Source organism: Pseudorca crassidens, chromosome 5, assembly GCF_039906515.1.
Source record: "Pseudorca crassidens isolate mPseCra1 chromosome 5, mPseCra1.hap1, whole genome shotgun sequence".
Lineage (NCBI taxonomy): Eukaryota > Metazoa > Chordata > Mammalia > Artiodactyla > Delphinidae > Pseudorca > Pseudorca crassidens.
Window position 1 is genome coordinate 5584324 of NC_090300.1, and position 19235 is coordinate 5603558.

At 52.8% G+C, this 19235-nt stretch overlaps 1 protein-coding gene across 3 annotated transcripts in view; it reads right to left on the bottom strand.

Moving 5' to 3' along the window:
• Positions 1-19235, bottom strand: part of RARB (retinoic acid receptor beta) — a 185963-nt gene that overhangs the window by 25895 nt on the left and 140833 nt on the right. For all 3 annotated transcript variants that reach the window (XM_067737343.1, XM_067737341.1, XM_067737342.1), the window contains exon 4: positions 6691-6851. In XM_067737343.1, the coding sequence (XP_067593444.1) occupies positions 6691-6851 (161 nt within the window). The remainder of the gene's footprint in view (positions 1-6690; positions 6852-19235) is intronic.

Consider the following 19235-nt stretch of genomic DNA (forward strand, 5'->3'; position numbering starts at 1 on the left):
CCCCACGGCCACCAACGCCTCCCGCCTGGATTACTGTGACAGCTCCTCATGGGTGGCCCTCACTCTACCCTGACCTCCGCACGGTCTGTTCTTTTACCAGAGGAATAAAGGGATCCTTCAAAAACGCAAGCCAGAGCAAGTCACTGTGCTGCTCAACATCTGCAGTGATCTCTCACCTCACTCAGATGGAAAAGCAAAGTCCTCTCCGCGGCCTGCAAGGCCGGCCCGCTCTCTCGCGTCTCCCCCAGCTCCACAGGGCCCTGCTGTCCCCGGACCAGCGGGCGCGCCCCTCTCCCCGGCCTGCTCTGCCCACAGACGCACTGCTCATTCCTTCCCGGCTGGGCAAACCTGAGCCCCCGCCCGACGACTCTGTGGACCCCACACCTGCTCTGTGGTCCCAGCCCGCAGCCCCCGACGCACACTCTCGTTTACTTCCTGCCTCACTGTCACTGCCGCGTCCTCAGTGTCCAGAACAGCGCCCGGTACACAGCAGGGGCTCAAAACGTTTGTTGAGTGAATGAGTGAGTGAATGAGGCTTCCATGAGTCCACGCTCGTGTAGGATGTCTCAGGGCAACCACCATGCGAGGACGAGGCTGCCCTGGGCCGGGGCCTCTGGCGGCCCCGGGGGGCGCCAGACGTGCAGCAACTGGCAAGGTCGAGGCTGGCGCTTGGGCCCCTGACACCCGGGGACACGTCCACGTAGTCTATAAAATGAGCTGTGTTTTTCTTGTTTTTTTATTTTTGCGGTACGCGGGCCTCTCACTGTCGTGGCCTCTCCCGTTGCGGAGCACAGGCTCCGGACGCGCAGGCCCAGTGGCCATGGCTCACGGGCCCAGCCGCTCCGCGGCACGTGGGATCTTCCCGGACTGGGGCACGAACCCGTGTCCCCTGCATCGGCAGGTGGACTCTCAACCACTGCGCCACCAGGGAAGCCCTGACCTGTGTTTTTAAGGTTGGCGGGGAAGCTGAAAGGGAAGTTTGCATACGGGGTGGCACAGAGGCCCTAAAACAGGTGGAGGCTGGCTGCCCCCTGGTGCTCCTGCGGAAAGGGCCAGAGTCCTGCCCGCCACTTCACCCCGTCTGTCCCTAAGGACCTGGGGACACAGCGCAGCCGGAGGAGCTTGAGCCCAAGCGCGTGGCCACTGCGTCTGTAATGCCTGGTTTGTGGGAAGATGACGTGGGAGGGGCACAGAGGTGAGCGGACAGCAGGAAGTCATGTCACCGCAGCGCCCATCCTCTGCCCAGCCCAGCACGTGAACGGAGCCTCCATCAGCCTCGTACGAGGAGACTTCATCACGCACCGGGCCCGCCATCCTTCTATTAAAAATACTGCACAGCCGTCTTAACGGCATGTGAATCTAACTCACCACCATGCAAACCGAAGGGAAGAGGCGGTTGAGAAAACACAGAATAACCTGGCGTCTTATCATCCTGGTTGCTGGACTCACACGGCATGAGCTTAATGGCTTATACGCTATCCTCCAGCGCAGACAGTGCAGAGCTCGGCCCGTCTGGGGGGAGTGGAGGCGGTTAGGGGGGCCCTGGGTGGGGGCTGATCCCGAAACCAGGGGAGGAGAGAAAGGGAAAGGCTCGGGCTGGGAGGGGCCTCGCCGGCAGCTCAGGGGAGCGGAACACAGCAGAGGGGCAGAGGCAGCCGCTGCCCCCTGGCCCCCCGAGCACCGGCGAAGCCCAACCCCACCACGAGATCCAGTTAAAGGGCCACTTTGGTCAAGCAAACGGACGCCTTCCCGCTGCCGTGCGCTTCTCTGCTGCTTCTCTGACCGGCTACCTTCAGAACGAGGCCCGTAAATGGACTGGAATCGCGGTGTCTTTAAGCCCGTCTGTGGCAGCTGCAGGCACTACAGTGCTTCAGCCAGGGCTGCTTGTCCTTCTCAGCCAAGGAGGAAACGCAGAAAGCCTTAAAAGGGACGAGGAGCTAAGGTTCCCGGGGGTGGAACACTGGGGGCCCGGGTCCAGAGTCTCTGCCTGCCGACTGTCCTGAGAGGCTGATGTCCTTTCAAGCTCCACCTGCAGAATGCTCCCGGCGTCCACTGGGCATGCTCCTCCTGGAACAAGCCCTCCTCCGGGGCTCACCGGGAGCCAGGCCCTGCTCTAAGCGCTGTATGATGAACTCCCTCTAGTCCTCAGGACACCCGCACCTGGCAGCTGCGTCAGTGCCCATCGGCCAGCGCAGAGGCAGCTCGTGCTGCAGCCCTGGGCCCACCCTCTTGGGGCACCGCACGGCCTGAACTTTGTCTCCGGAAGCCTGTCCCCTGGTGAGAAACCCCAGAGGCTGAAAGGTGCTCGGCGTCGCCAGGACGAGGACGTGATGCGCGGACCGGCGTCCACGGTCCACAGACACACGCCAACTGCCAGCTGGGCATGTCCATCCGCAGGAAGACGACACACAGAGGCCCCAACACACACGCTTCTAACCATGTGGCAACCGCCCTGCCACCGAGGGGGAGAGACAGGGATGGGGCAGGGGCGGGGCTCTGAGGGCCCCCAAGTGTTTCCTGGACGTCTGGCTAGAAGCGAGGGAGACGGTGCAGGACTTCCCTGAAGCTAATGTTTCAGGGGTGCTCCTGGACCCCTCCCCCACCAAGACACCTGGGCCAGGACAGGAGCTGGAGGGGACCCTCTGGACAGCCAGGGGGTCTCAGAATGCAGGGGCCTTGGTGGAGGGCAGGGTGTGGCCTGGGGGCACCAGCTGCAAGATAGAGGGTGTCCAGCGTTCCACATGCTAGATTCGGGGTGGCTTCGTGATCCTTTGGGTGGATTAAGGGCTCCTCACATCTCCACAGCCCCACCTCCCGAGCCCTCGGAGGGCAGCCCGTGTCCCGCAGGGCCTGTGAGGGGGTGCACAGCCGCACATGGCGGGAAGCGGGAGCAGACAGCCCAGGCTGGGCCGTGCCCCTGGGAGACTGCCTTGCTGTCCTAGCCACACTTAACGCTGCCAGGACTGGGCTTGTGGCTCCAAAAAATGACAAAGCATTCATACAGAGTCAGGAGGAGGAGACCTGTCCGTTCTGCATGTCTCTGGACCAGAAACAGTACAGGGCACGCCGGTATGCTTCCCTCATCTACCCTCCCCGGCAGCCCCACCAGGGAGTCACAGCTCCGACTCCTGTTACACAGATGACGAGCTGGGCTCCAGCGACGACGCCAAGGTCACGGAGCTCCCAAGCAGCACCGGCAAGATGTGAACCTGGGCCTAGGAAGCCCCAAAGCCCGGATGCCAGGGTCACGGTCGCCGAGGAAGCAGAGCAAACCCCCCCAGAGCTGGGCTGTGTACTCTTTGGAGAGTGCAGCGTCCACAGCCCCACCCTGGTCCTCAGAGTCCCCCCTGGCCCCCTTGCTTTTCAGGAAGGTCACTGGTCAGAAGCCTCGCCAAAGAGCCCGGCGCTGAGCCTGCAGGTGAGCACCCTGTCCAGGCCCAGGCGTGGGGGGTGGGTGCCAGCTTCCTGCCCTCCCCTCTCGTTCCTGGGTCCTGACCAGGGTCCCAAATCGACCCTAATGAGGAAGAAAAAGGAGCTACTCTTTCAACGATCTGTAGGCGGGCAGCTAGCTGCCTTTCTAATTCCTCCCTGCCCATTTATTCCAAAGCCACCTGACAGGGATGCCAGCCGGGCAAAGGCACCGAAGTCCCCTCGCAGTGGAAGCAGCTGCCCGTCGACAAGCTCCTTATGGAAAGCGCTCGCCCCGTGGCCAAGTGCCTGCAAAGGATGTGTCCTGGCTGCTGCTCTTCGTTCACACCTGCGCCTACTTCCCGAAAGGACTGCGAGCTGCTTACAATAAAAACAGAGCTAGATCTGTGCGCAGAGAGAAGGGCTGGAGGAAGCAGCAGCGCCTGCAGGGCGTCAGGCCGCCCCGTGGTTAGGGATCGTCCCCTCGAGACGGGACGGGAACGGCCACTTTCCCTGCTGGATCCAAAGAGGCGCAGAAAGCCCTGCAAAGCGCTTAGGACTAAGGGCCCTCACTGGGGACCTAGGGGGCAGGGAAGGGGCGCTGGTGGCTCTCGGGGAAGCCCCTGCCTGGGGCTGGGAGCAGACCCTGAGACTAGGATTCCAACGCGAGCAGCTTATGTGGGCAGAGGTCCTGGGAAGCACTGGGAGAGGACTGGGGAAGGGCCGTGGGCACCGGGCTCCACCTTGTTGGAGAGCTTTGGGAGCCGTCGGGCCGGGGCTGCTCCCAGGAGTGTCGACCCCGCCCCCCTCTGCCCCACCGTGTGAAGCACGCTGCCCCACAGGCGCAAAAAGCCTCGAGGAAGCGTCGTGGGGCTGCAGGATGAGCCACAGGGATGCAGGATGCGGGATGCCAGCAGCGGCCCCACTGGCCTGGAAGCAGGTGAAATCAGACCTCGGGCACAAAGAGAATCCAGAAGGAGAGGCTCTCGGATTCCGCCAGGAGGCCTGTGGGAGGGAAGGTGGGGAAGGGCCCAGAGAGGCCGACCAGAGTCCCTGGCTGTGCTGACCCGCAGAGGGACGACGGTCCCGAGGGGGCGCTTTGGTCCCAGGCTGCACCAGGGCGTGTGTACTTCTGTTTGCCCTGCCCTCCACCAGACCAGAGTGGCGGCCACTTCACCTGGTGACCAGGTGAGGCAGAGTCTGGGACACGGACGAGGCCACCCTGACACCCCAACCCGGGGAAGAGAGCCGGGGCCCCCGGAGGGCAGCAAATGACCCCACGGGTTGTCTCTCACCGCGGGACCTGGCTTACAAGTTTCCACCTCCAAGAAGCCCTCCCTGCTGGGACTGTTCTCTTTTACTCTGTCTTCTGGAGAGAAAGTTGATTTATCCCTGGGTAACAGACCCGTCCTCCTAGCTAGACGCCTGGTGTCCCCCGTCTCCACCCTCCTGAGACACGGTGTACCGTGTGGGGTTAGAAGAGCTGCCCCGGAGTCAGACTGCCCACGTCCAAGGACACCCGCTGGCTACGGGGCATGGGGAAAGTGACTTATTCCTCTGTCATACGGGGCGCTGCACCCGCCTCGCGTTGCCTCCGTAAGGAGTAAAAGAATTCACACAGCGAGAGTACGTAGCGCGGCCCCTGGTACGGAGGAAACGCTCAGTGAGTACCGGCTGTAATAATGATGACCGTAACAACAATAAAGACTCCTGATCACTAACCGTCGACTTCTCTCCACCACTTCAGACTGAAATTCAAAAACGAGGCCGAGGGAAGTGAAGTAACGCGCACACGGTCGCACGGCTGGTTGGCGGCAGAGCAGGATTTAAACCACATTCATTCCTAGCACCCCTGCTCCTGACTCACGGCGTCACCCGCCACCCAGGTCTCCGGGCCTGCCTTCCCTCGCAGGCCGACCTCAAGGCTCCCGATGCTGCCCCGTCCTGTGTCTGCTCTGGGCGCCCCTGTGCGCAAAGGGGACTCGTCCGCTGAGTCAACAGCAGGCCAGGTCAGCAGCTTCACAGACTGGCCAGCGTCTCTCCTTGTTCCTGACACCAGGGCCTGGGGGCCCAGAAAATCGTCCTGGGCCCCGCTACTGGAAGTACGCTCGTGGCCTTTGCTACTCAGAGTGTGGTCTGCAGACCAGCAGCACCTGGGAGCCTGTGAGCAACGCCCGCCCACACGTGCTGAACCAGAACCTGCATTTTAATGGCTGCCAGGTGCTTTGTAAGCTGGCGGAGGACTGGGGAGCAAGCTCTAGGTTCTTCTTCTCCGGACAGCTCAGCCAGGGGACTTGCGGCTAAGTCCAGCGCCAGCTCTGTAGAAGCTGGTGCCACCCACCGTACAGCCTCGGTGCCCCACTTGCTGTTCTTAGGCCCCGCCCGCATCATCATTTCACCTTTTTATCCCCATGACCTTCCCTACTATTCTTTTTCTAGCACGTCTCAATCAAACCAGCAAACACTGCAATGCCTGGATTTTTAAAAAGCGCGTCTACCAGCATCTCGGGCGGGCAACGTGAGCCACTGAAGAGGCCAGAACAACATTCTAGTTGCACTCACTCATTCAGTCGACAAATATTATTGAACGCCACATGCTGGGAATACACGTCAGCGCACAAAACACATGCAAAAGCCACTAAAAAATTCAAGTACCTAGAGACATCTCCACCAGCACATCCAGACCAGCCGAAAAGGCCTCCTGCCTTGTGACCTCACCTGTCCCCCACCCCCTTCTCTTCACTTCTCCCTCAGCGAGGCCATTCCCAGGGGAGCACAGGGAGCAGAGAGGGACCTCCCAGCTCGGTCCCCCTTCGCTTTCCCGGTCCCCACCCCCAGACCTTCTGTGGAGCCAGACCCTGGGCGGGGTAGGCCCAGTCCCCCGGGCGGGCTCTTCCAGCTGGAGCGGGGACCGTGAAAGGCTCAGCCCGGCCCTCCGTCCCCGCTAGGCTCTGCACCGGCGTCCGCCGCCGGGAGCCCCGGCCGCCTCCCCGGCCCTCCTCGGCCCCTTCACGCGGCTGTGGGTCCCCGCGAGCAGCAGCCACGGCTCACTCACCCTGGCCCGGAGCCTCGCACGTGCCCAACCTGTGCGTCCTGACCGAGCGGGAGGAAACAGCCACCCTACTCAGCGGCTGCTGCGACCCCGGCCCGGACGACCGGCCGCGGCCTCTCCTTCCTCGGCCTGGGCCTGCCAGCGTCGGGGCGGGGAGCGTGCGCACGTGCGCCTGCGTGCGAGCGTGAGTGCGAGTGCGCGTGCGCGGCGGGGTGGGCGGGGCCTCTCACCGTGGTGTACTTGCCCAGCTGGCAGAGCGAGGGGAAGGTTTCCTGGTGGGCTTTCCGGATCTTCTCCGTGAGATCGTCCAGCTCGGCCGTCATTTCGTAGCTCTCCGTGCATTCCTGCTTCGAAGGCTCCTTCTTTTTCTTGTTTCTGTCATTCCTGACCGCTGCAGACAAGAGAGCAGACAGACCAGGGTCATTCGTGGCCAGGGCTGCGCTACCCGATGCTGCCTGGGAAGGGATGGGGGTCGGGGGGAGGAGATCCGACCAGCACATCTCCCGAGGCGAGGGGGTGGCTGCCGGCGGACTTGTCTGTCTGCGCTGCAGCCGCCAGCTGGTTCCTAAGGAGAGCTCAGCTCACCCAGAGGGCCTAGAGCCTGTTTGTTCGGAGGGAACTTCCTATCTGGACTCGTTCCTGGAAGAATTTTTCCGGGCAGGTTCCCCGCAGTTCCAGAGGGGATGGCCTGAAAGGCGCTCCAGGGAAACCCCTTTTTCCAGGGAGACACGTCCCAGAATGGAGCCAGGGATTCCTAGCTGGGCCTTTCGGTTCATTTTTTTGCTTTTCAGTTTTCTGAATTAACTGGCAACTTTTTTTTTTTTTTTTTTGGCCCCAGCTTGTGGGATCTTAGTTCCCCCACCAGGGATCGAAACTGGGCCCTCAGCAGTGAGAGCACAGAGTCCTAATCACAGGACCACCAGGGAATTCCCTTAACTGGCACTTTCGAAGAAATTCATCTCCAAGGGTATGGGATTTGGGGTGTTGTCCCTTCATGTTTTTCTCCTTCCTAAACTTTCTGTATTAGTCATACAGTCTTTTATTACTTACAGTTTTAGAAAGTAATAATCTATGCATCATGAGCCCTCAGCCTGGAAAGCTGTCCATTCATTCAACCTTTATCTGCCCGCAGCCCTCATCCCCACACTTTGTCTGGCCCTGGACCTCATGGGCATGGTCTTGGCCTCCATGCTGGGTGGTCGTCCCACAGAACAGCCTCTCAGATGACCCAGATTCGAGGAGTACTCAGAGCTCTGGCTCTGGCAAGGGTCTCCTGGGGAAGGAACCTGGGACCCAGGGAGGCTGACAGATAAAACTAGGTCATGCAACCCACACTGCCCGGGAACCCAGGGTTGCCAGGCTGGACACTGCCTGCTGTGTCTGCCACCACCCTGACCTGGGAGTCTGTGCTGCAAACGACCCAGGGCATGATCTGATCCGCTCTAAGAGGATTCGGCCTGGTCCTTCCTGAGAGCCCCGGGAGATCTGAGAGCTGGCAGGTTCCTGGGTCTGGGTCCACACCGTGAGGACCACAAGGCCGCCTGGGGCAGGAGCTGAGGGCAGGGTAAAAGCAAGGCACAGGCGCAGGGAGAGGAGAAAAGGTGAAAGGAAAGAGATGGGGAGGGAGGGAAAAGGGAGGGGGGGTGAGTGGTACTGAAAAACCCCGTGGTCCGTATAAGCGCCTCACACCTGCAGTGGGGAGGGTATTTCTGAGAATCCTCAGCATCGTACTGGGAGCCATGTCTACAGTGCCTCACTTCATCCCCTTCCCAGGTAGGCAATTTTAAACCCATTTTACAGACAAAGAAATGAAGCCTCAGAGAGGCTAAGGGATGTGCCCATGACTACCCAGCTGGCACGACCCTTCCTCGTGTCCACTCGCTTGTTTGTAACCAAGTGGACGCATTTGAGAAGAAAACCTGTGATTTTCTTCTCCAGGACTCTGAAATGACACTGTTCTTTGGCTCAGAACATTTCCAGGACTAGGACGAGTGCATAAAGACAGTTTGAGGTACCTCAGCCTCACAGGAAGGCTAGCTGTGTGCCCAAACCACTCCCACAGGTGCAGGACACAGGTGAGAGCAGCATGGTTTAAAGCAGGGAGAATGCAAAAGTAAAAAAAAAAAAAAAAATCCCTTTTGAAATCACATCAAAAAAATTAAAAAAAAAATACTTAGGAGTAAACCTGACCAAGGTGGTGAAAGACTTACATACTGAGAACTATAAAACATTAATAAAGGAAATTGAAGATGATTCAAAGAAACGGAAATATATCCCATGCTCTTGGATTGGAAGAATTAATACTGTTAAAATGGCCATACCACCCAAAGCAATCTACAGATTTAAGGTGATCCCTATCAAATTACCCATGACCTTTTTCACAGAACTAGAATAATCCTAAAATTTATATGGAGCCACAGAAGACCCAGAATCGCCAATGCAGTCCTGAGGAAAAAGAACAAAGCAGGAGGCATAACCCTCCAGGACTTCAGACAATACTACAAAGTTACATTAATCAAAACAGTGTGGTATTAGCACAAAAACAGATATATGGATCAATGGAACAGAACAGACAGCCCAGAAATAAACCCACACACCTATGGACAATTAATCTTTAACAAAGGAGGCACTAATGTACAGTGGAGAAAAGTCAGTCTCTTCAGCAAGTGGTGCTGGGAAAGTTGGACAGCCGCATGTAAATCCATGAAGTTAGAAGACACCCTCACACCATACACGAAAATAAACTCAAAATGGCTTAAAGGGGACTTCCTTGGTGGCACAGTGGTTAAGAATCCGTGTGCCAATGCAGGGGACATGGATTCGAGCCCCGGTCCAGGAAGATCCCACATGCTGCAGAGCAACTAAGCCCATGCACCACAACTACTGAACCCTGTGCGCCTAGAGCCCGTGCTCCATAACAAGAGAAGCCACCGCAATGAGAAGCCTGTGCACTGCAATGAAGAGTAGACCCTGCTCACTGCGACTAGAGAAAGCCCGCACACAGCAATGAAGATCCAATGCAGCCAAAAATAAATAAATAAAACTTATATTGCAAAAAATAAAAAATGGTTTAAAGACTTAAACATAAGACAGGACATCATAAAACTCCTAGGCAAAAACTCATAGGCAAAATATTCTCTGACATAAACCAAACCAATGTTTTCTTAGTTCAGTCTTCCAAGGCAATAGAAATAAAAGCAAAAATAAACAAATGGGACTAATCAGACTTATACATCATCAAAAAGTCTACAAATAACAAATGCTGGAGAGGGTGTGGAGAAAAGGGAGCCCCCTAACGCTGTTGGCAGGAATGTAAAGTCGCACAGCCACCATGGAAAACAGGATGGAGGTTCCTCAAAAAACTAAAAATAGTGTTGCCATATGATCCAGCAATCCTACTCCTGGGAATATATTTGGAGAAAACTAGTTCGAAAAGATACATGCACCCCTATGTTCACAGAAGCACTATTTACAATAGCCAAGACATGGAAGCAAGCTAAATGTCCATCGACAGAGGAACAGATAAAGAAGATGTGGCACATATATACAGTGGAATATTACTCAGCCATAAAAAGAATGAAATAATGCCATTTGCAGCAACATGGATGGACCTAGAGATTATCATACTGAGTGAAGTAAGTCAGAGAAAGACAAATACCATACGATATCACTTATATGTGGAATCTAAAATATGACACAAATGAACCTATCTACAAAACAGAAGTGGACTCATGGACATAGAGAACAGACTGGTGGTTGCCAAGGGGAAGGGGGTTGGGGGAGGGAAGGACTGGGAGTTTGGGATTAGCAGATGCAAACTATTATACAGAGAATGGATAAACAACAAGGTCCCACTGTATAGCACAGGGAGCTATATTCAATATCCTGGGATAAACCATAATGGAAAAGAATATATATATATAATGAATCACTTTGCTGTACAGCAGAAAGTAACAGCAGTGTAAATCAACTATACTTCAATAAGATAAATTAAAGAAAATAAAGTGGGGAGAATGCAGAGAACACGGTCAGCACAGGAGAGACAAGCCCAAGGCAGTGGGCATCTGCGTTCGATGGGGAGGCTGCGGCCGGAGGCCTTGTGAGCACCGTGGCTCTGAGGGCAGGTTGCCAGCCCCCCTGCCCCCTCCTGGCCCTGCCGAGAACCCTCTCCTTCAGCTAACACTGAAGTCCTGTCTGAGTAAGATGGTCCTTCTGAAACAGAGCCCCGAGGAGAACAGTTTGGCAGGTCCTCACAAACGTAAGCGTACGATCCGTGCAAACCTGCACACAAACGTTCAGAGCAGCGTGATTCCAAACAGCCCACGTGCCCATCCCCTGATGAACAGAGGAGCAAAACTGGTCTATCCAGACAGTGGAATATTATTGGCCACAAAAAGGAATGCAATTCAGATACATGTTACAACATGGATGAACCTTGAAAACATGATGTCAGTGAAAAAAGCAAGTCACAAAAGGCCACATATCGTATGGTTCTATTCTTAGGAGATGTTCACGATAAGCTAATTCACAGAAAGAAAGCAGGTCGGTGGTTGCCAAAGGCTGGGGTGGGAGTGAGGGGACGGAAAGTAACTCCAGTTGGGCCCAGGGTTCCTTCTGGGGAGATGAAAATATTCCAGAATTAGACAGCAGTAAAGCCGGACAACCGTGTGAATATATTATAAACCATTGGACTGTATACTTTAAAGGGATTAATATTATGCTATGTGAATTGTATCTTAAAACAACAAGAACAGCCACAAAAACTCAAAGCCCCGGTGGGAGGCCACACCAACACTTGGACCTGCTTTGACCACGATGGCACCTGGACCGCCTGACTCACCCGCGGCAGCAACGCTGCTCACCGATCTCTCAGCGAGGGCCAGCCCCTCCTTCACGTAACTGAAGAATTCTCGCTCTCTAAATTCCACAGTGAACCAGGAGTGGTGGGCATTACAATTCCATGTCTCCACTCTAGAAACCCGAGGCCCAAGATCACCCTGTTTGAAACTCGTCAAGATTTCAGTGGAAGACACACAAAAGCAAAGACGGGGCACACACAGTACCTGCGGTCCGTCCCCAGCACGCCTAAGCATCGTCCGCTGCCGCCCGGCCCACCCACGGCCCCCTGGGAAATTAAACTCAGAGGAGCAACCACAGCTCTAGAGGGTTATGCTCTGTGAGCTGCCGCCACTGAGCATCTGCACCCAGGCGGAAAGCAGAGGTGAGGTGGGAAGGGGACCTCGGAGAGTGCCGCAGGGCACCGGGTCGGGGGCACCCCTCATCTGCAAAGCCAGAGCTCCATCTGTTGTGCTCCGGGGCCCAAGCTTGGGGCCCTCTCAGCGGCTGACTGTTTGCCCGAGGACTAGTGCATAACCTCATGCTCCCTTCCAGACGGCTCCTGCCCTCCCAAAGCAAAGTCCCCAGCCCCCAACTGTGTCCATCACCAAAGGATTCCTGGGACTATCGCAGACTCCTCAGCAACTGCAAATTGCAGCCACCCCGTGGGCGATAACACCCCAATTATGTAGAGGCTCCTAAGTTGATGGATGGATTCTCTAAACACTGGCTTCAGCATTTTGCTTTGCTCAATGCTTTTGAACTTCTGTGGAGCACAGATGTGGTATCTGGGCCAGGCGGGCGGACGGCTGCCAGAACGTCCAGAATAAGGGATGCCTTCTATATCCAGTCACTATTCCAAATGCTTTTTTATAAATAAACTCATTTGACCCTCATGAAGAACCTATGGGGTAGGTGCCATTATGCCCACTGTACAGATGAGAACACTGAGTCACAAAATGGTTAAGAACCTGCCCAAGGTCACACAAACAGAAAGGATGGAGCCGGGATGGGACCCTGGCACATGGAGGCTTGATCACTGTACTACTCAGCATGGCAAAGGAAGGGCAGGGGTGAGCCTGGAGCTGAGACGGTGGGGCCAGGCCAAGCTCCTGGGTAGTGGCTCTGCTGCCTGCCTGCTGGGCTGCGGCAGCCAGGTCAGAGAGGAGACCATCACAGGGCCCTCCCTGTGCCAGGGATGAAGCAGTGCAGGGCTGGGGAGGCGTCTCTGTCCTGTCTCAGGGGACTCATGTCAGCAGCCGCCAGGGCGGGGCAGGAGCTCGCCCCTGTGCAGGGCTGCAGTGCGGGGCAGGGGGCCACCCACAGTTGCTGCAGGGCCTGGGGATCTGATCGCTCCCCACCCCAGAGCTGCCGGCCCCTCTTACAGCCTCTCTCCTCGATGGATGGTGGGCTGGGTGGGAAGGGTGAGTCTCCTGTGAAGCTTCTGTGCGCTAGTCACACAGGAAGGAGGATGGAAGCCCTTCCACGTGGACATGAGTGGACCTGTGGGCAGCACTGTCGGTCCGTGGCTGTAAGCGGCAATGGTGCTTTCAGAGAAGGCGGCTGGTAGCGGCACCACGTGAGCAGGTGCACCATAGCTTTGTCCATTCGTTCATTCACCAAATGTTTTGTGAGCCTCTGTGCCATCTGCCGTGGGGATGGAGTGGAGACCACACAGCTGGTTCCTGCTGCCTCGGGGCTCACTCATGGTGGGAGACAGACATGAATCATGTGATAGCAGTGACAGTGATAGGACTGTTGGCCTCACTATTACTACAGATACTCAGACTCCAGTACCAGAGTGTTTTTTTGTTTTTTGTGGGTTCTTTGTTTTGTTTTGGCCACGCCGCACGGCCTGCTGGATCTTACTTTCCCAACCAGGGATTGAACCTGTGCCATGGCAGTGAAAGCTCTGAGTCCTAACCACTGGACCTCCAGGGAAGTCCCTAAAGTGTTAATTATGATAAGACTGAAAAGGCTAATACAGCTTCCCAGCAGCTCTGGGCGCTCGGTGAAGCCATTTATTCATATTAGGTCATTCAACGCTCACAGCCGCCTGACAGGGAAGTATCATTATTATGCCCATTTTGCACATGAGAAAACTGAGGCACAGAAAAGTAAGCAACCTGCCCCCTCCTGTTAAGTGATGTGGCGTGAACTCTGAACTCAGAAAACCTGGCCCCGGGGCCCTCAGCCGTATCTGTCGCACTCATATGTGACGCCACGATGTGGTGAGTGTCGTGAAGGAGGCTGCAGGAGCACTGCGTGTGTGCACGTGTGCGTGTGTGCACGTGTGCATGTGTGTGTGTGTGTGTTGTGTGCGTAGGGGGCGGCGGGTGGTCCAGGATCGGGAACTGATGCTGGAGAAAGGGGAGGGGGGATGGGGGAGGGATGGAGGGATGGGCTGGTAGGTGGGGAGCCCGCCATGCTCTTCTCTGCAAGTCTGGTTTGGGAGGTGCTCAGCCCTGAAGGCCGCCTGCGATGTGTGAGGGGTGGTCTCTTCTTTCAGCCCGACAGCAACTGGCTGGCATGTGCCCAGTCCTGCGACGTGCCTGGGGGTTTGACAACTGCTTTCAGGCACAGTGCATCCCTGGGAGGGCCGGGGCGGGGGGCAGGAGGAGGGCACCTACTGTCACCTCTGCATCAGCGCCCCATCACGGTGTAGCGGGGCAATTACTCTTCCACATGGCCCTCCCCTCCTCGTCTGTGAGCATCAGGAAGGCAAGGGCCATATTTTACTCGTGTCTGCGTCCCCAGGGCTTGATACATCGTCTGGCCTATGGTGAAGGGTGAGCATGTGGCAGATGTGGAGCTCTGTCGGCCATCAGGGCCTGGGTGCAGCAACGCAGAGCTCACCTGAGCCTCTTTCTTCCAGAAATTAAAGGTCGCGTCATCAGCTCCGGGCCTGCAAGGGACTCATGGCCACTCTCAGCCCCAACAGTGCAGCCGATAAAGCGGCAGGCATGCAAAGCCTCACGAGTGTGATCGACACACCTGGTAGAGCCCGGCCCCGTGTCTGCAAAGCGCTTCTTGGACGAAAGGTGCTTCAGAAGATATCAAGTATTCTCCTTGTGAGGGCTAAGTGCCACAAATCAGATTTGGTGGCACAGAAGTAACATATTTATGATCCACTATCATATTGCAAATGAAATGAACGTAATAAAAGTGTCACTTATACAAATACCTCTGATGTACAGATCTCGACCTATGAATATGAAAGCAGACACCCAAGCACTTTTTTTTGAATGTCTAATCATGACAATAAATGAAGTCATGTTCATTTCAATGTGTGCGCTTGTGCACGTATCTGGAATATTGATTCCTATGCACACAATAAAAATGTAATGCAGGAAACATGCGGAATTCAGAAACTTCACTTGGATTCAGGAAGAGATGAAACAACGCTTCACTAGTAATTCTTTCACATCAAAAAAAAAAAAAGGAAAGGAAAATACAATCAACAGTGATTTTGTCCATTAAAATTCTCTATAGTCAGTCTAGCAAAGGAAGCATAATGGTCTATTTATTCTTGTTTGAATATTAAAGTCTGGAATTCCTTCAACTTGACTTTTCACCTCCTTACTAACTATAAGAATAATGGACCACAGTCGGTGATGAGAGCTATCTGCTTGCCGTGAGTAGGGGAGGGTCTCTAACTAACATACAGATGTAGTTTCATCTCAGTTTAAACATCATTTTCTGAACTAATTATACACATGAACTTGAAGGCAGGTGGATCTGTAACTAGTAGAGAAATACATTCCCATAACTTCAGGATTTGCGGTTGGAACTCAAGCAATTAACAGAGCAGGTCCTACTGTGACCTTGCGTGGGTTGGGGTGAGTGAAACAGTCCTAATGTCAGAATTCCCTGTGCGGTGGAGACTGCGTCTTTCTCCCGATTCAGCAATAGCCACGGAGGCACTCGTAGAAATTTGAACAAATACACAGAGAAAGGAGGTTAGTGAGTGAGGTTGCAGCTAAGTTTTCTCCACTGCTACCAAGACACATGCCTCTGGACCAGGCTGAGGGCAGGGCACCCATGAGAGTCTGTTAAATGAATTCAGCCCCTGTGCTTGGACCTTGATTTTGGGGTTTTGAAATGGAGGTCAAAATAGCATCCTCCAGGGACCGCTCTAGTCTGCCACGTGGCAGCCTATGTGCAGGGATTTCAGAGGGTGATGTGGGCCCAGCACAAACGCAAAGTGTACGGAACGGCATGGCACTCGTGGTGACCGAGCAAGGGAGCATACTTAGAATTTTTAGAGAATATTAAATATGCAAGTCTTGGGGGGAACAGTCTGGACACAGCATGCTGAGAATTTAACCAGGGTCGACCAGCCTAGCTCAGCTTCTTCAAGTTATTCCAAGCACTTACAGAAAATCCCCAAATATCAGAATGTACAAAGGCCAAATACGTCTTTTAGTTAAAGTGGTATATTCTACTAGCAACACTTTGCAAATGATTTTAAACACACTTTCCTCTCACTGGTTGCTTTTACTTATGGAGACGTGATCTCCTCTCCAGGGAACTGCGTTCCTTCTGTTGCATAATCCCAAACACTTTCCTCCTCTGTCGGGGCTGGTGGGGGCAGCCTGGTGCGGCCGCGTTTATCTGCAGCAGGCCCAGGGTGGTGGGCATTCTTGCAGGGAGACTTGGAGTTTAGAGGCTCTGCTATAAGGGGCAAATCCTTTCCTTTGGAGAAGAGTCTTGGATGAACTATAGGAAATATCCTAAGTTTAACTCTGGAGACAAACACTCCTGCCTTATGCATAAAAGTAAGCACTTGGTCATGAGCAGTCAAGAAAGTGCAGGCGGCCTCTGGATGCCTTCCTCCACCACCCGTGGTCCTTCTCTGCTCATTGCCTCTGGCAGCAAGGGGCCCTGACAAAGGATGGCTCTCACGAAATCTGTCCACTGGTGGTGGTGTTTCCCTGGCTCTGTCTGTGGCAGAGTCATCCAGTATGATCAGGGCTGAGATGAAGGACTTTACTGATGCTATAAAACTAGATGCTAAAAAATGGAAACTGAAGACACCAAGGCTGTGGTCCTTTACCTTTTTGGTTTTAATATTTATTTTATTTATTTATTTTATTTATTTGGTTGCAGCAGGTATTGGTTGCAGCAGGTGTGCTTCTTAGTTGCGGCCAGCAGGCTCCTTAGTTGTGGCTCACTGGCTCCTTAGTTGCGGCATGCATGTAGCATCTAGTTCCCTGACCAGGGATTGAACCCGGGCCCCCTGCATTGGGAGTGCAGAGCCTTAACCACTGTGCCACCAGGGAAGTCCCCCATTTGCCTTTTAATCAGGAGTAAACTCACACCCACTGCATGATCAACTCACGTCGTCTGTAAAAACTGCCAGCTTAGAAAAGGACAGTTCAGTCCCCACTGCCATAAACCATTTTCATGGGCAGGACATGCTTTATTATATAAGCTGAAGTTCCTTCTGCAGAGCTCAACCTGCCCTCTTGTGTCGGAGAGGCTGTTTAGCGGGTCTTTTTGACTCGGTAAAACTGCAGGCAGTCTGAGAGTCAGGAATCTAGAGTCTTAAAATAAGGGCCATGTATCCAGAGTGACATGACTGAGCAGAGGTGTTGGTATAACCCTTTAGATTTTTTTCATGAAGACAAAGACTTCATTCAAAGCAGTATCTGATGGTGAGGTGGGGCGGGGGGCTTCATATAACAAAAAGAAATTTCCCGGCAGACTGTTTCAGATGAGCCTGTATCCTGCTCTGTGTCACATACATTCTTCACAGCAAGTTACAGGCTGTCATATCTTAAACAACAATCTCCATCATGATTTGTATGGAAACACAAAAGACCCTGAACAGCCAAAGCAATCTTGAGAAAGAAAAACGGAGCTGGAAGAATCAGACTCCAGGACTTCAGACTATACTACAAAGCTACAGTAATCAAGACAGTATGGTACTGGCACAAAAACAGAAATGTACATCAATGGGACAGGATAGAAAGCCCAGAGACAAACCCAAGCACCTATGGTCACCTTATCTTTGATAAAGGAGGCAAGAGTATAAATGGATAAAAGACAGCTCGTTCAATAAGTGGTGCTGGGAAAACTGGACAGCTACATGTAAAAGAATGAAAGTAGAACACTCCCTAACACCATACACAAAAACAAACTCAAAATGGATTAAAGACCTAAATGAAAGGCCAGATACTATAAAACTCTAAGAGAAAAACATAGGCAGAACACTCTTTGACATAAATTGCAGCAAGATCTTTTTTGACCCATCTCCTAGAGTAATGAAAATAAAAACAAAAATAAACAAATGGGATCTAATTAAACTTAACAGCTTTTGCACAGCAAAGGAAACCATAAACAAAATAAAAAGACAACCCTCAGAATGGGAGAAAATATTTGCAAATGAAGCAACCGACAAGGGATTAATCTCCAAAATATAAAAATATACTAACAGCTCATGCAGCTCAATATCAAAACAAATAACCCAATCAAAAAATGGGTGGAAGATCTGAATAGACATTTCTCCGAAGAAGACATACAAATGGTCAAAAAGCACATGAAAAGATGCTCAACATCACTAATTATTACAGAAATGCAAATCAAAACTACAATGAGGTATCACCTCACATGGGTCAGAATGGCCATCATCAAAAAAAATCTACAAACGATAAATGCTGCAGAGGGTGTGGAGAAAAGGGAACCCTCCTACACTGTTGGTGGGAATGTAAATTGGTGCAGCCACTATGGAGAACAATATGGAGGTTCCTTTAAAAACTAAAAATAGAACCACCATATGATCCAGCAATCCTACTCAGGGGCATATACCCAGAGAAAACCATAACTGAAAAAAAATACACGCACCCCAATGTTCACTGCAGCACTATTTACAATAGCCAGGACATGGAAGCAACCTAAATGTCCATCCACAGAGGAATGGATAAAGAAGATGTGGTACATATATACAATGGAATAATACTCAGCCATAAAAAAGAATGAAATAATGCCATTTGCAGCAACATGGATGGACCTAGAGATTGTCATACTAAATGAAGTAAGTCAGACACAGAAAGAAAAATATCATATGATATCGCTTATATGTGCAATCTAAAAAAAAGGGTACAAATGAACTTATTTACAAAACAGAAACAGAGTCACAGATGTAGAAAACAAACCTGTGGTTACCAGGGGATAAGGGAGGGGGAGGGATAAATTGGGAGACTGGGATTGACACACACACATTACTATAAATAAAATAGATAACTAATAAGGACCTACTGTAGAGCACAGGGAACTCTACTCAATACTATGTAATGACCTATATGGGAATAGAATTTAAAAAGAGTGGATATATGTATATGTATAATGGATTCACTTTGCTGTAGAGCAGAAACTAACACAACACTGTAAATCAACTATACTCCAATGGAAAAAAAAAGATCAATTCTAGCAGCCAAAGTTTTCACTCCTATGGTCCTCTAAACCCAATTAATTTTCAGAAAATGAATTGCAGTTCTGGTTGACATTCTCCTATTTTCCCTTTTAAAACATTTCTTAAAATAGAAATGAGGGGACTTCCCTGGTGGCGCAGTGGTTAAATGCAGGGGAGACAGGTTCAAGTCCTGGTCTGGTAAGATCCCACATGCCGCTGAGCAACTAAGCTGGTGGGCCACAACTACTGAGCCTGCGCCCTAGAGCCTGCGAGCCACAACTACTCAGCCCACATGCCACAACTACTGAAGCCCACACGCCTAGAGCCCGTGCTCTGCAACAAGAGAAGTCACCGCAATGAAAAGCCCGTGCACTGCAATGAAGAGTAGCTCCTGCTTGCCACAACTAGAGAAAGCCCGCACGCAGCAAAGAAGACCCAACATGGCCAAAAATAAATAAATAAACTAATTAATTAATTAATTAAAAAAATAGAAATGAGGCACTTAGCTTGGAGAAAGTTCTGAGA